We start from the raw sequence: 16,283 nt of genomic DNA, 5'->3' as shown, positions 1-16,283 counted from the left end.
AAGGTAAATAAATAAAATAAAAAACATTCTGTGACCACTCATGCCCTGTGGATGAGGGGCATTATGATCCTATGAGAGCATAGCCATGGTAGCCAAAAAAATTGCCTGACCAGCATTTTTATACCAGTACATGACCCTAAGCATGATGGGATGTTAATTGCTTAATTAACTCAGGAACCACACCTGTGTAGATTCACCTGCTTTGTTTCCATTATTTTGGCAGTTACCTGTAACAACCAAAACCTTTAAGAATGATTTCCACAGAATAATCATTTCTGTACAATGGATGTAAATTCAGAACCTGTTGTCTTTAACTTTTCTTTAACTTTTCACTAAGACAGAGGAGGGGCCAAAATGATTAGTTTTGACGTGTTTCTAACTGTTCATTACATCGTAGAACAAATTGTAACGTACAAAATTGAAGGATGACAAAATTGAGGATAATGCATGTTGGGTTGCTGTTATGTTTTTACAATTCTTGTAGACATATAGTTGCAGTTTTGTAAAGGACATATACAATTGGCTGTTTTACAAAGCTAAGAAGTTTGTAATTAAAAATGTAAAAACTTTTTCAACAGATTATTTCATTCAAAAGGGAGAAAAAATGGGATGAATTCAAATGAACAAAATGACCTCCTTCAATATGGAGAATTCAAAATGAACTCCTTCAATATGGAGAATTCAAAATGAACTTCAATAGGGAGAATTCAAAATGACATTCAATATGGAGAATTCAAAATGAACTCCTTCAATAGGGAGAATTCAAAATGACCTCATTCAATAGGGAGAATTCAAAATGAACTCCTTCAATAGGGAGAATTCAAAATGAACTCCTTCAATAGGGAGAATTCAAAATGAAATAGGGAGAATTCAAAATGAACTCCTTCAATAGGGAGAATTCAAAAATGAATTCAATAGGAGAATTCAAAATGAACTCCTTCAATAGGGAGAATTCAAAATGAACTCATTCAATATGGAGAATTCAAAATTAACTTAATTCAAAATTAACTCAAAGAAGCAGTTTTTTGTTGTGGAAAATGTAGAAAGGTTTTAGTCTGTTGATAAGAACCACCCAACAGGAATCTAATTTACCCGACAAAATACATCTGATTAGTGTATATCACAAATCAAAATGACTAGTGCTCTTTTCAGAGTTGGCTGAATTACGAGTTTACTGGCACGAGCCGCAGTATTCAGACTTCTACACGTGTGCTTGAAACTGGACAGTGCATCATCCCTCCCCAACAACGTACCCAATGGAACATCTGCCCACTGAGAGATCTGTTAAAACAGCATTTTATAGGCGTTTCAGTCTTCAGTGATTCCTCCAATCAGAGAACCCGACAATATTTAATCAACTCTCAGAAAGTTCTGGATCGTTGCAATTAGACAGCCATGGACAATTGTGCAAGACAATTTTTTTTAAACCATTCATGTCGTACTTAATTGGCCTTATTTATGCGACGGGTGGTATAAGGTCTATTGCATTTGGAAACATCCCCATTGACATTGGTCTAATAGACTAATTGATAACCTCATTAAAATCGTAAGTTGAAGTCTCCATTCCAAACCGTAATGGCATGCACCTGCGCCACTTCCCATGCGCGTGCTTTATGCTGCCTTCATGACAAATGGGAAACTGGGCGCAACGAGTTGAGTACATTCACATGCTTTAAACCAATTTAGAAAACGCCGATTGGCTGGATGGCAAAGCTGTGTCAACCACAAACTGAATGTACAGCAACCTGCTCACTAACTTATTTTCAAAAAAACATATTAATAGATTTTTTTTTGTTTAAATGGTTTCATAAATAATGTTTTGTTGTTGCATTTAACTGCCAAAAAAAATGCTGTTATCAAAGGTGATTTCCTTTGTGACGTCAGAGTTCCGCATGTGGCAGAAGCCGGAAGCTCAGAGATGACAGATACGTTTCCTTCACAAGTAGTTCCCAGTTGGAGAGGCGTTCAAGTGGATTCTTCACACAGTCGGATTGCTGGAATTCACAAATTTACAAGATGTTATGAACATTCTGAGACGGAATTAGAACGTCGGAATACTGACAGACACAATAAGAACATAAGAACTATTTTATCTTAACCTCTTGAGCCCCAAAGGCAACTAGGAACACAAAGCTTGATGTTGTCTCAAATCGCCTTTCTGTCTAAAGCCCCTCCCGCAAACCGGACATTTAAAAGGCCTCTCCCCCGTGTGACACATCATGTGCAGTTTCAGATGCTTATTGGTGGTAAAGCGTACTCGACAGAGAGCACACGCGAATGGCCGCTCCCCCGTATGAATCAGTCGATGTTGTGTCAGCGTACCCTTCCGCTTAAAGGTTTTCCCACAGTCTGTGCAAGAGTATGCCCGCTCGTCTGTGTGCACACGCTCGTGTGATTCCAACGCACTCTGAGATGGGAAGTCCTTGCCACACGTATCACATAGATAAGGCCTGTAACTATGACAACGAATATGAAACTTCAATTGGTTGTGTCCAGCAAACATCTTGCCACAAAAGCTACAGGAGAACCCATCTCCTGTGTGACATACCATGTGTGATTTCAGTTTCTTTTCACTTGTGAACTGTTGCAGACATTCAGGGCAGGTGAAGACCGGCGTGTCTTTTGTGGGAACGATTACGGTGGTAAGATTACAAGCGTTGGCCCACAACCTGATTTGTTGGCCAGGTGAAACTTTAAATCCCTGTTGCGACCAAAGCACCTTGAACATATGGGACACTTAATGGCTCCCTCGCCGTGACGTCTCAGATGCAAAATCAGGGATTGTTTCCTACGAAAACTCTTGGAACACACGTGACATGTTCTAGAATCTAAATTCACACCAGGGGGCAGAGTGGGGGAAGCGGCGCAGCTTGTTGGGTTCTGGGATTCAGTACTGTGGGTCTGGGGAGTCTCTATCCCGTTCCTCCTTGAAGGCAGAGATGTGCCTCCACCTGCTGGGTCAACCTCCCTTAGAGGTTGGCTTGGATTGACTTCCTCATTAAAGTCTTGCTGTGTCTGAAAGTCCATCTCATCACAGTGGTTTTCTCTTCGGGGTGTAGACCTGCTTACTGTAAGAGCAGTTCGCTGATCGAAAAAGCACCTTACAAATAAGTTTGACGGATCGACGGATTGGTTTAGCCGGTGTTGCCGAGACTCATTTGAGAAGCCGACGTCTGTGCTGCTGGACTGTGGGTCTCCATCTCGTTTTCCCCTGTATGTAGTGGCCAGGCTGTCTGGTGTCTTTGAAGGTTCCCTTCCTGACTTGTCATTTCCTGCTGCTGTTGTCTATATTGAGATGTCCTCGTCCTGCAACCGGGACACTTCCTGGACTCTGGAATGTTTTGCCCGGAACACTGGTCCGAGTGTTTCTTCTGATCAGAGGTGCTTTGGAAACTCTCCCCACATTTAAAGCACAGGTAAGGAAGTACACCATGTTGAAATCTCAGATGTCTTCTCAGGTCTTCTCCGTTATCAAAAGCTTTTTACATAAAAGGCATTTTGTGTAATGATTAGCTAGCTGAAAGGGCAGAGCATTGGAGGTGGTTGGGTTTTGGGGTGTTGTGTTTGAGGGCTGAGGCATCTCTGTCGCATTTTCTACTGCTGCCAAAACAGCGCCGGCCTCTGGAAGAGCCTCCCTCGGAAGTTGCTGTGGGTTCACGTCCTCACGCTCGTTTGGCTCAGAGAGAGCAAAGGTGTCTCCGCACAGAGAGCAAGAGAGACGTTTCTTCGTCTTCAAACACACTTTTTGTGTTTCTTCAAAGTGGAGTTCTCAAAACATCCCAAGAGTTGAGGCACAGGAGCTTCCCATGTGTGTATCTCACGTGCTTTCCCCGTGCGATGCCTTACTGAAGGTCTCGTCGCACACGGAGCGTTTGGTGACTTTGGAAGACTGTCTTGGTTTACCGTGTTGGATTGTCATGTGCCTTCTCTGGGGTAAAGTGTCGCGGCTCTGAGATATCTCTGTGCAATCCTCCGGCGATGTCGATGTCCTGCACAAATTAGAAACGTCCCGCACTTCCTTTTCGAGGTGGTGAGCTCCTGGTTGGGGCTGAGATATCTCTGTGCAATCCTCCGTTGATGTCGCAGACGTGTTGTCCTCTTCTGGTTGATCAGACGTGTTGTCCTCTTCTGGTTGATCAGACGTGTTGTCCTCTTCTGGTTGATCAGACGTGTTGTCCTCTTCTGGTTGATCAGACGTGTTGTCCTCTTCTGGTTGATCAGACGTGTTGTCCTCTTCTGGTTGATCAGACGTGTTGTCCTCTTCTGGTTGATCAGACGTGTTGTCCTCTTCTGGTTGAGCTGCCGCCTCACACACATTCTGACGATGCTTCTGCATGTCGTCACGGTGTTCAACGTCTTGTCTACTACACTGGTAAGGCCTCTGCTCAGTGTGAGATGTTATGTGTGCTGTCAAATCCTTTGCTTCCCTGAAAGTTTTCCCACACAAGGAGCATTTTTTGACACGCTTGCTTCTTTTAGGCTGCCCCTTAGTACGGCATGGGCCAGGGACCAGAGAATACTGAGGTCGGCTATCTGAGGGCTCGACTTCGACATTCCTCTGTGATACCACCCGTTCTCCTCTCCGTCCTTGGGTTTCCACATTGTCAATCTGAAGCCTCTCTCTGCTCGGTGTTGGAAAGACCTCAGACACAGGTGACAGCGTATCAGTAATGTCAAGTCTGTGCAGCAGCACCGTGGGCTGACGGAGCCGACAGGACGTAGACCAATCAGAAACGTCCCGCGCTTCCTTTTCGAAGCGGTGAGCTCCCGGTTGGATTTTCGGCCCACTGTCAGCACGAAGGAGAATAAAAACCTGATCCATTTCACTCTCTTCGTCAAGAGTTTCCTTGTCCACCTCTTCATTCGAGGGGAAAATGTCGCCATTTGCAGTGGGGTCTAAATTCATCCCTCGTTGACTCTCCCTGTAATCCAGCGAAGGTGTCATTTCTGACTCACAGCAACATGATGCAGGGCTTTGAATGGTCATACATGTCTGTATGGGTTCTGATTGGATCTCTGGGTCAGCTTGGTCAGTGGATGACTCTCGGGGAGATGGAGACAGGATGTGGTCCTCTCCAGATGACAGAGCCGAGGACAAGAGAAGAAGAGAAGGGAATATCAAAACACGAATGTCAAAAAAACATAAAGAACATAAAAATATCATTCCCTCATTTTTCAAAAAGTCTTCTTCTCCTACCATTGGCCTCAACATGTGGGTCTGGAGAAAGGTTGGTGTGGTACTGGAGAAGGGTCCTCAAAGGTTGAGGGTGATGCACAGACTGCCCACACTCCTCCAGAACAGAGGGGTCAGGTAGAAACCAAGATGCAATCTGAGGGAAAGAGAATGGCAACAGATCCAGTTCTATAATATCATAACCTCGTTGCCCTAGAAAATGTTCATTTTTTTACTATTATTTGTCTTTTTTACATAAAAAAAGCTGTTATTGCCATCCACGTCCTGTAAAAGTTTACTGACTGTAGTATAATTAATAAAAGGAATTCGAATTACCTTGTGAACTTTTAATACAAGCAACTAGATTGTAATTGTCCATAAAGAAACATTGTGAGACTTGCTTGAGCTATTTGAATGTATTTTCGTGGTAGTGGAAGAAGTGTTGTGATTTTGGATTTGAAAAGCAGAGTAGACGAGGATTTCATACACTACGTTTTTGTCTAACTTGTTGTAGAAACCAAGATGCAGTCTGAGGGAAGAGAAGGGCTTGACAATGACAACAGATCCAGTTCTATAATATCATAACCTCAACTTCTAGATCCAGTTCTATAATATCATAACCTCAACTTCTAGATCCAGTTCTATAATATCATAACCTCAACTTCTAGATCCAGTTCTATAATATCATAACCTCAACTTCTAGATCCAGTTCTATAATATCATAACCTCAACTTCTAGATCCAGTTCTATAATATCAACTTCTAGATCCAGTTCTATAATATCATAACCTCAACTTCTAGATCCAGTTAACCTCAACTTCTAGATCCAGTTCATAACCTCAACTTCTAGATCCAGTTCTATAATATCATAACCTCAACTTCTAGATCCAGTTCTATAATATCATAACCTCAACTTCTAGATCCAGTTCTATAATATCATAACCTCAACTTCTAGATCCAGTTCTATAATATCATAACCTCAACTTCTAGATCCAGTTCTATAATATCATAACCTCAACTTCTAGATCCAGTTCTATAATATCATAACCTCAACTTCTAGATCCAGTTCTATAATATCATAACCTCAACTTCTAGATCCAGTTCTATAATATCATAACCTCAACTTCTAGATCCAGTTCTATAATATCATAACCTCAACTTCTAGATCCAGTTCTATAATATCATAACCTCAACTTCCTAAACAATGTTTGGTTTGTTTCTAGCTTGTTAGCTAGCTGCCTAGCCAGTTAAAATAATGACCAGAGCATATAGCTGACAACGTCTTCACTTCAGCTCATTTGTATCCATCATTACAGGAAGATACATTACAACAAGATCTAAATAATGTGACGAAATAAAAGCCGGGCATTCTACTTAAAGATCTTTTAGAAGCGCGTGCCCTCCCTCTCTCGTTTCCGGTAACCATGACAACGGACTCTGAAAACGGGGGGGTCAAAGTTCAGTTTTTACGTCTGCAACATGAACATGGAAACCGACAGTCGCAGCTACGGTCGACAGACAGTCAAATCCACCGGAGTATAAAATTAAATGTCGAGTATACAAACACGTCGTTAGGCCAAGTATAAAACAGCCTTACGATGTTGTATGCTCTTAAGTTTTCGTCTAAGTTGTTGGGAAAGTGGTTTGGACAATGTTTACAGTGAACAGAAAGTCACTATTCAACAATAGAAGCGTTAGAATGTTGGAAGAAATTCCATTAAAGTGGATGAAGTATTTTTTTTTTTTTAGAAGGAAAAAAACATTTAATAGTTTTTAAAGTATAAATGGTTTCAAAAAGGTGTATTTAAGCATACTATTCCAGACCAGTCTGCACATTTTAAAGTTTTGAATGGCTTAGAGGAGTAGCGTTCCAAAGAATAACTACAAGGCAAAATGAAGCTGTACAATATTTAAAGTGTGGCTGCTGAAGTACACCACATTAATACATCTGAAAAGAAACAGTGTTTTTCCAGGACGCTGACAATATGCATGAATGATATTAAAACGCACAATGGTATAAAATATACCTTACACCGGGGCGGCAGGGTAGCCTAGTCGTTAGAGCGTTGGACTAGTAACCGGAAGGTTGCAAGTTCAAACCCCCGAGCTGACATGGTACACATCTGTCGTTCTGCCCCTGAACAGGCAGTTAACCCACTGTCCCTAGGCCGTCATTGAAAATAAGAATTTGTTCTTAACTGACTTGCCTAGTTAAATAAAGTTCAAATAAAAAACATTTTATTCATCCAATGAATGGATATTTTTGCATTTGTGTAAATGTTTGGTATCACCCTGATGAAGCCTCAGTCGGGCGCTGATGAAGATAGTGGTACCTGTTGAAGGGTCGGTATTGGAAGCAGCTTCTCCAGTCTGGAGAGGAACTCCCACACCAGAGTCTGCAGTGCGGAGTGATACTTTGAGCCAAATTCCTCTGGAAAAACGTTCTGAGAAACAACCAAAGAAGTAGAGAATAGGACAGTGCTTAAAAAAAAAATCTAAGCATTGAACATTACCTTGACAAAGCATTCAACACCTTGGAGTTATTATCCTCCTCACCACCATCATCATCATCATCATCAACAGAATCAGCTACTTAGTCACTGACCTGAAAGAAGCGTTCCCTCTCAACTGGGTCTTCCAGCAGCGTTTTAATCAGCTTCAGGAAGTTGGATTCTGATGCCTCCACCTCAAGATCACAAATCTACAGGAAGTATGGAGAGCACAGTGAATAACAGGAAGTATGGATAGCACAGTTAATAACAGGAAGTATGGAGAGCACAGTGAATAACAGGAAGTATGGAGAGCACAGTTAATAACAGGAAGTATGGAGAGCACAGTTAATAACAGGAAGTATGGAGAGCACAGTTAATAACAGGAAGTATGGAGAGCACAGTTAATAACAGGAAGTATGGAGAGCACAGTTAATAACAGGAAGTATGGAGAGCACAGTGAATAACAGGAAGTATGGAGTAATCCCTCTCACCCCACCCCCTAAGTTTTAGATAATTGTTAAGGACTGGATGTATAAGGTGAATGCACAGTGAATAACAGGAAGTATGGAGAGCACAGTTAATAACAGGAAGTATGGAGAGCACAGTTAATAACAGGAAGTATGGAGAGCACAGTGAATAGGAAGTATAACAGGAAGTATGGAGAGCACAGTTAATAACAGGAAGTATGGAGAGCACAGTTAATAACAGGAAGTATGGAGAGCACAGTTAATAACAGGAAGTATGGAGAGCACAGTTAATAACAGGAAGTATGGACAGCACAGTGAATAACAGGAAGTATGGACAGCACAGTGACTAACATGAAGTATGGACAGCACAGTGACTAACAGGAAGTATGGATAGCACAGTGACTAACAGGAAGTATGGAGAGCACAGTGAATAACAGGAAGTATGGATAGCACAGTGACTAACAGGAAGTATGGATAGCACAGTGAATAACAGGAAGTATGGATAGCACAGTGACTAACAGGAAGTATGGATAGCACAGTGAATAACAGGAAGTATGGACAGCACAGTGAATAACAGGAAGTATGGATAGCACAGTGACTAACAGGAAGTATGGATAGCAGAGTGAATAACAGGAAGTATGGACAGCACAGTGAATAACAGGAAGTATGGACAGCAGAGTGAATAACAGGAAGTATGGACAGCAGAGTGAATAACAGGAAGTATGGACAGCACAGTGAATAACAGGAAGTATGGACAGCATAGTTAATAACAGGAAGTATGGACAGCACAGTGAATAACAGGAAGTATGGACAGCACAGTGAATAACAGGAAGTATTGACAGCACAGTGACTAACAGGAAGTATGGATAGCACAGTGAATAACAGGAAGTATGGATAGCACAGTGACTAACAGGAAGTATGGATAGCACAGTGACAAACAGGAAGTATGGATAGCAGAGTGAATAAATCAAAAGAGCCAGCATCTAGAACACCTTGCCTGGCTAGGTGAATGCCGTTGACGTCCCTCTCTGGATGGATATAACCCATCTTAGCATGGATAATGACATTGAAGGCTTCCACCATTTTAAAGTAGTCAACTGGGTGGGGATTCCTATGGGTTGGGAGCGATCAGCCAATGAACAGAGCGAATGTCTTCTTTTTCATAAAGAGTGCTATTGTTTTTAAATGGCTTTGTTATAGGACCGCCATCTAGTGGCCAAACTAAATGAATGACACACTAGATTCGGTTCAAGACCCCAGCACTACAGGGGGCGGTACATCACCAATATTAGGTTTACACTAAGAAGAAAATGGACTTATTTAAAATGGAGACATCCCTCAATGGCGCTGGCCATGCTGTCCCAGAAGCCATTATGACACCGATACAAAGGTGAGCCGTGTTTCTGTCGCTATGGTTTGGTATCAACCACTACAAGTAATACCAGCAGAGTTACAATGTCATTGAGTGACACTCACCTGGTTGTCCCTATGAGTGATGCTACAGGTTTTCATCCTATTCAGGTGTGACTGGATGGTGTCAGAGTCCGCGAGGTGTTCTGAGTGACACTCACCTGGTTGTCCCTATGAGTGATGCTACAGGTTTTCATCCTATTCAGGTGTGACTGGATGGTGTCAGAGTCCGAGGTGTTCGAGTGACACTCACCTGTGTCTATGAGTGATGAACTATTCAGGTGTGACTCCCCGAGGTGTTCTGAGAACAACAACTTCAGAACCAGCTGATGGGAATAAAAGTTCAGATAACATTTTTTTAAAGAATTCCAGCAAACAAAACCAGTGTATTGACTGCAGCTGAGATGAGCCTTTTTCCCACGGAGACGTTTTAGCACGCTGTTGTAGGCAGCGTGTCTATGGAAACGGAGACGGTGTTGTAGGCAGCGTGTCTATGGAAACGGAGACGGTGTTGTAGGCAGCGTGTCTATGGAAACGGAGACGGTGTTGTAGGCAACGTGTCTATGGAAACGGAGACGGTGTTGTAGGCAACGTGTCTATGGAAACGGAGACGGTGTTGTAGGCAGCGTGTCTATGGAAACGGAGACGGTGTTGTAGGCAGCGTGTCTATGGAAACGGAGACGGTGTTGTAGGCAGCGTGTCTATGGAAACGGAGACGGTGTTGTAGGCAGCGTGTCTATGGAAACGGAGACGGTGTTGTAGGCAGCGTGTCTATGGAAACGGAGACGCTGTTGTAGGCAGCGTGTCTATGGAAACGGAGACGGTGTTGTAGGCAGCGTGTCTATGGAAACAGAGAAGGTGTTGTAGGCAGCGTGTCTATGGAAACGGAGACGGTGTTGTAGGCAGCGTGTCTATGGAAACGGAGACGCTGTTGTAGGCAGCGTGTCTATGGAAACGGAGACGCTGTTGTAGGCAGCGTGTCTATGGAAACGGAGACGGTGTTGTAGGCAGCGTGTCTATGGAAACGGAGACGGTGTTGTAGGCAGCGTGTCTATGGAAACGGAGACGGTGTTGTAGGCAGCGTGTCTATGGAAACGGAGACGGTGTTGTAGGCAGCGTGTCTATGGAAACGGAGACGGTGTTGTAGGCAGCGTGTCTATGGAAACGGAGACGGTGTTGTAGGCAGCGTGTCTATGGAAACGGAGACGGTGTTGTAGGCAGCGTGTCTATGGAAACGGAGACGGTGTTATAGGTAGCGTGTCTATGGAAACGGAGACGTTGGGAGAATACTTTTTCACGGGACTATATCCATTTCTATAGCAATGCAATGTGGTATAGCCTAGTTCTCAAACTAATTACTTCATAGGGTGAAGGGGAGATGAGACTCAGGAGAACCCCTTGATTATAACCAAACAACTACATGCATCTAATGAAGTGACCTCACCCCCCCGGTGTTGAAACAAGGGGTTCTCCTGAGTCTTGTCTCTCCTTCACCCTCTCCACCCATCAGCCCCATCTCTCCTCCACCCTCTCCACCCATCAGCCCCATCTCTCCTTCACCCTCTCCACCCATCAGCCCCATCTCTCCTTCACCCTCTCCACCCATCAGCTCCATCTCTCCTTCACCCTCTCCACCCATCAGCCCCATCTCTCCTTCACCCTCTCCACCCATCAGCCCCATCTCTCCTTCACCCATCAGCCCCATCTCTCCTTCATCCTCTCCACCCATCAGCCCCATCTCTCCTTCACCCATCAGCCCCATCTCTCCTCCACCCATCAGCCCCATCTCTCCTTCACCCTCTCCACCCATCAGCCCCATCTCTCCTCCACCCATCAGCCCCATCTCTCCTTCACCCTCTCCACCCATCAGCCCCATCTCTCCTTCACCCATCAGCCCCATCTCTCCTTCATCCTCTCCACCCATCAGCCCCATCTCTCCTTCACCCATCAGCCCCATCTCTCCTCCACCCATCAGCCCCATCTCTCCTTCACCCTCTCCACCCATCAGCCCCATCTCTCCTTCACCCTCTCCACCCATCAGCTCCATCTCTCACCTGTGCTCTCAGACCCATGATGAGTTGGACTTTCTCTCTGTAACTCATCAGATCTGGGACTACGTCCAACACAGTGACGACAAACTCCTCCACCAAGCCGTAGTCCATGACGTCTCTCCGCTGAACAACCTGCCATAGAGCTGCAGACACCAGCCGCAGCGGAGGAACCAAAAGACGCAGAGACGCTGGGGGAAGAAATGGACCTACGGGCACAGATTCAGAAAAGGAGACATTTGTTTGTGGGCCAATCCCTGGGGAAGTCAACCTGAGCTTACAGAAATAAAGTTAGGCATTTCCAAATGATACCATGTTGCTAATTATCCCTGAGGTCTATATGTTGGAGTGCAGACTTATGTAGGAGTCTGCATGAATGTTGGCAAGTCTCAAATGATGCATTTCAGTCAATCATATTGCATGGCCTTTGGAAAGGGCTCACAGACCTTGTTGTTTCTCTGCCTCACAAGTGTTTGTTATGAAGCCGACACGGGCTCTGGCGCTCATCGGATGTGGCGGCAAACTATTACGGACGACAAATGGAAACCCAGACGTGAGCTGCCCAGTGCCTACCAGACGGGCAAAATGCCTTTTACGTTCGCTTCGAGGCAAGCAACACTGAAGCATGCATGAGAGCACCAGCTGTTCCGGACGACTGTGTGTAAGACCTTTAAACAGGTCAACATTCACGAGGACGCAGGGCCAGACATTACCAGGACGTTTACTCAGAGCATGCGCGGACCAACTGGCAAGTGTCTTAATTGACATTTTCAACCTCTCCCTGACCGAGTCTGTAATACCTACATGTTTCAAGCAGACCACCATAGTCCTTGTGCCCCCCAAAAAAGCTAAGGTAACCTGCCTGAATTTCAATATCCACCCTCCTCAAAGACAATCTGTTCCTGTTTCCATTGCGTATTTCTGAGACTTCACCTTTAAATCGCCATAGAAACGGACGCTCTCAACTAAATTGACCCACGATTATAGGCTATTATTATTTTTTGTGGTTATAGGCAATTAAGAGAAGGATCCGGAGATGGCTCCCGAGTGGTGCAGCTGTCTAAGGCACTGCATCTCAGAACTTGAGGTGTCACTTACAGACCCTGGTTCGATTCCAGGCTGTATCACAACCAGACGTAATTGGGAGTTCCATAGGGTGGCGCACTATTGGCCCAGCTTCTTCCGGGTTAGGCTGTCATTGTAAATAAGAATTTGTTCTGGTACCGACTTGCCTAGTTAAATAAAATGTTCAAAATTGTATGGGGGTATTTTACATGTTGTGTTGTGGATATGTTGTGATGTCGGGATGTTAAATGACGTACTGTTTTATCTTTAGTTCATTCAGCACAAATATAGTTCACTGATTTATATGTAATCTGGGTGCTTTGGTGTGTCTGGACCCCAAGAAGAGGAGCTGCTGCCTTGGCAGGAACTAATGGGGATCCCTAATAAATACAAATGCTGCTCTTGACATAACGTGAAGCTTCCACGGAAAATTACAAGATAAAAAATTTCCGGCCGAATTCGTAATAGGCTAGTTTATATAGCTCGCTAGCCTAGCTATCACTTGATCGCAACTTAAATAAATCACTTTAGCTAGCTAGCTAGTTAGATAGCTTTGAGACAGAGGCCAAAGAGAGAACAATTTTAGGAACATTTCTCTGCAGATGTTACCACACTGCAACGATAGCTAACTACTGTCTAGCTACTAGTTACCTTTTTCCTTGAGATGTTGCATTTCAAGCTTTGTTAGCTAGCTACGTGTTCCTGCCAGTAGCACGAACAGGTCAAATCCGGGTCACGGAATTTGGGGGAATTTCAAAATAAAAGTCCCCCCCCCATGCAATAGTAGAAAAGTGTCAAACGATTCATTTACAGTCACATCCATAATTATTGGCACCATTGATAAAGGGTATTGAAAATTCAATTATTTTATACCAATACAATTTCTCAGAGAAAGAGGTTTTGTTTAAAGGTCCAATGCATCTCAATATCAAATCATTTCTGGGTAACAATTAATACAGGGGTGCAACTTTAGTTTTAGAAGGGGAGGGGGGGCATAACCTGGCGGGGGTTCTGGGGGTTCCTGCTCCAGATTTTTGGGGGGGATCTAAAGCTCATTTCCTGCCTTTCTACACAATCCAACATGACCTTTATAGTCGTCTCTATTTAGAACAACAAACAGGAAGCAAAAATGCCATTCAAAAATCTATATTGTGTTACAGTGCCTTAGACCTCTGCGCCACTCGGGAGCAGCACATCCTCCATATAATTAATCCCATAGGCCTAATGGTACTGTAGAGCTCTTTTTACTTGCACACAAGATAGCAGGGTCACCCCACTCTGCCCCTAGGGGTCCACCACCCTGCCCCTAGGGGTTTACCACCCTGCCCATAGGAGTCCACCACCCTGCCCCTAGGAGTCCACCACCCTGCCCCTAGGGGTTTACCACCCTGCCCATAGGAGTCCACCACCCTGCCCTTAGGAGTGCACCACCCTGCCCCTCGGAGTCCACCACCCTGCCCCTAGGAGTCCACCACCCTGCCCCTAGGAGTGCACCACCCTGCCCCTCGGAGTCCACCACCCTGCCCATAGGGGTCCACCACCCTGCCCCCAGGGGTTTACCACCCTGCCCATAGGAGTCCACCACCCTGCCCCTAGGAGTCCACCACCCTGCCCCTAGGAGTCCACCACCCTGCCCCTAGGGGTTTACCACCCTGCCCCTAAGGGTTTACCACCCTGCCCATAGGGGTCCACCACCCTGCCCCTAGGAGTCCATCACCCTGCCCCTAGGGGTCCACCACCCTGCCCCTAGGAGTCCACCACCCTGCCCTTAGGAGTCCACCACCCTGCCCCTAGGAGTGCACCACCCTGCCCCTCGGAGTCCACCACCCTGCCCCTAGGAGTCCACCACCCTGCCCCTAGGGGTTTACCACCCTGCCCATAGGGGTCCACCACCCTGCCCCTAGGAGTCCATCACCCTGCCCCTAGGGGTCCATCACCCTGCCCCCAGGAGTCCACCACCCTGCCCCTAGGGGTTTACCACCCTGCCCCTAGGGGTTTACCACCCTGCCCATAGGGGTCCATCACCCTGCCCCTAGGGGTCCATCACCCTGCCCCCAGGAGTCCACCACCCTGCCCCTAGGGGTTTACCACCCTGCCCCTAGGAGTCCACCACCCTGCAGCGCACCAACCTACACACCCCGCTGAGCTTAAGGATCTTAATGAAACATTCATTATTGGTTTCGGGTGTGTTAAGCCAAGGCCAGAGTGACAACACACAGACCCCCAGAACCAGGACTGAGCAGACCAGTAGCTAGGGATTGCCTAAATAGACTAGGTATCTCCCCTGACCTGGGCATGTTTTCAACACATACTCCTTTCGTCATACTGTATTCCATATAATGCATACAGACCTTCTAAAAGTTGCCCAGAACACCCTTAAGTTTGTAATAAATCAAATCTAGTGGTACATAACTTGACATTTCTGCCATCCATTGTGACATTGTCGGAGGATAACCAACCTTCCCATCAATGACAATGCATTTTCTTAGTCGCTATAAAAATGCCTGGTTACACAGTTTCTTCTGATAACAGTCTCCAGTATCAACATTTCCCGAGCAAACAAAAACAGGGAGATAAAATAAGGAAGACGGGATCCTCTGTAGGGCATGCTGAGATAAAATAACAGGCAGAAGGGATCCTCTGTAGGGCGTGCTGAGATAAAATAACAGGAAGACGGGATCCTCTGTAGGGCGTGCTGAGATAAAATAACAGGAAGACGGGATCCTCTGTAGGGCATGCTGAGATAAAATAACAGGAAGTTGGGATCCTCTGTAGGGCATGCTGAGATAAAATAACAGGAAGAAGGGATCCTCTGTAGGGCATGCTGAGATATAATAACAGGAAGAAGGGATCCTCTGTAGGGCATGCTGAGATATAATAACAGGAAGAAGGGATCCTCTGTAGGGCATGCTGAGATAAAAGAACATCCTCTTTTCCAGAATTCAGCCAGCCTTCACCAGACCATAACATGTGTAAATACTGTATGTAGGAAGGCCAAAAAGATCATCAAGGACATCAAACACCCGAGCCACTGCCTGTTCACCCCGCTATCATCCAGAAGGCAGGGTCAGTACAGCTGCATCAAAGCTGGGGCCCGAGAGACTGAAAAACAGCTTCTATCTCAAGGCCATCAGACTGCAAAACAGCCATCACTAACTCAGAGAGGCTGCTGCCTACTTTGAAACCCAATCACTGGCCACTTTAATAAATGGATCACGAGTCACTTTATACAATGCCACTATAAATAATGGCACTTTAATAATGTTTACGTATCTCACATTACACAGACACCTGAAACCCCACCTCTTTAAGGAATACCTAGGATAGGATAAAGTAATCTTTCCCACCCCCCTTAAAAGATTTAGATGCACTATTGTAAAGTGGCTGTTCCACTGGATGTCATAAGGTGAATGCACCAATTTGTAAGTCGCTCTGGATAAGAGCGTCTGCTAAATGACTTAAATGTAAATGTACTCACATCACATGTGTACTGTATTTTATACCATCTACTGCACCTTGCCTACGCAGCTCGGCCATCGCTCATCCATATACTTATTTAACCGATGTGAAATGGCTAGCTCGTTAGCGGTGGTGCGCGCTAATAGCGTTTCAATCGGTGACGTCACTTG

General features: G+C 45.1%; 1 protein-coding gene across 1 annotated transcript; it reads right to left on the bottom strand.

Annotated features, from left to right (window-relative positions):
* Positions 1 to 923: 923 nt before the first annotated feature.
* LOC124025748 lies at positions 924 to 13,387 on the bottom strand. Its single transcript, XM_046339085.1, has 7 exons — positions 13,306 to 13,387; positions 11,596 to 11,798; positions 9,848 to 9,867; positions 9,608 to 9,692; positions 7,778 to 7,873; positions 7,506 to 7,616; positions 924 to 1,994 (listed from the first exon to the last, which is right to left on the bottom strand). The coding sequence occupies exons 1-7, from the start codon at positions 13,325 to 13,327 to the stop codon at positions 1,881 to 1,883; spliced, it is 651 nt and encodes a 216-aa protein (XP_046195041.1). The 5' UTR covers positions 13,328 to 13,387; the 3' UTR covers positions 924 to 1,880.
* Positions 13,388 to 16,283: the final 2,896 nt, after the last annotated feature.

This window comes from Oncorhynchus gorbuscha, unplaced genomic scaffold (assembly GCF_021184085.1).
Source record: "Oncorhynchus gorbuscha isolate QuinsamMale2020 ecotype Even-year unplaced genomic scaffold, OgorEven_v1.0 Un_scaffold_2408, whole genome shotgun sequence".
Lineage (NCBI taxonomy): Eukaryota > Metazoa > Chordata > Actinopteri > Salmoniformes > Salmonidae > Oncorhynchus > Oncorhynchus gorbuscha.
This window is presented reverse-complemented; position numbering and strand designations above follow the sequence as displayed.

Bases quoted from the DNA above. Each gene is read 5' to 3' on its own strand.
- LOC124025748 (XM_046339085.1), bottom strand. From the start codon at position 13,327: ATGCAACATCTCAAGGAAAAAG. The intron at 11,799-13,305 runs GTAACTAGTAGC...CTGTGCCCGTAG, and splicing joins GCAACATCTCAAGGAAAAAG to GTCCATTTCTTCCCCCAGCG. The intron at 7,874-9,607 runs GTGAGTGTCACT...TACTTCCTGTAG, and splicing joins TCACTCATAGGGACAACCAG to ATTTGTGATCTTGAGGTGGA.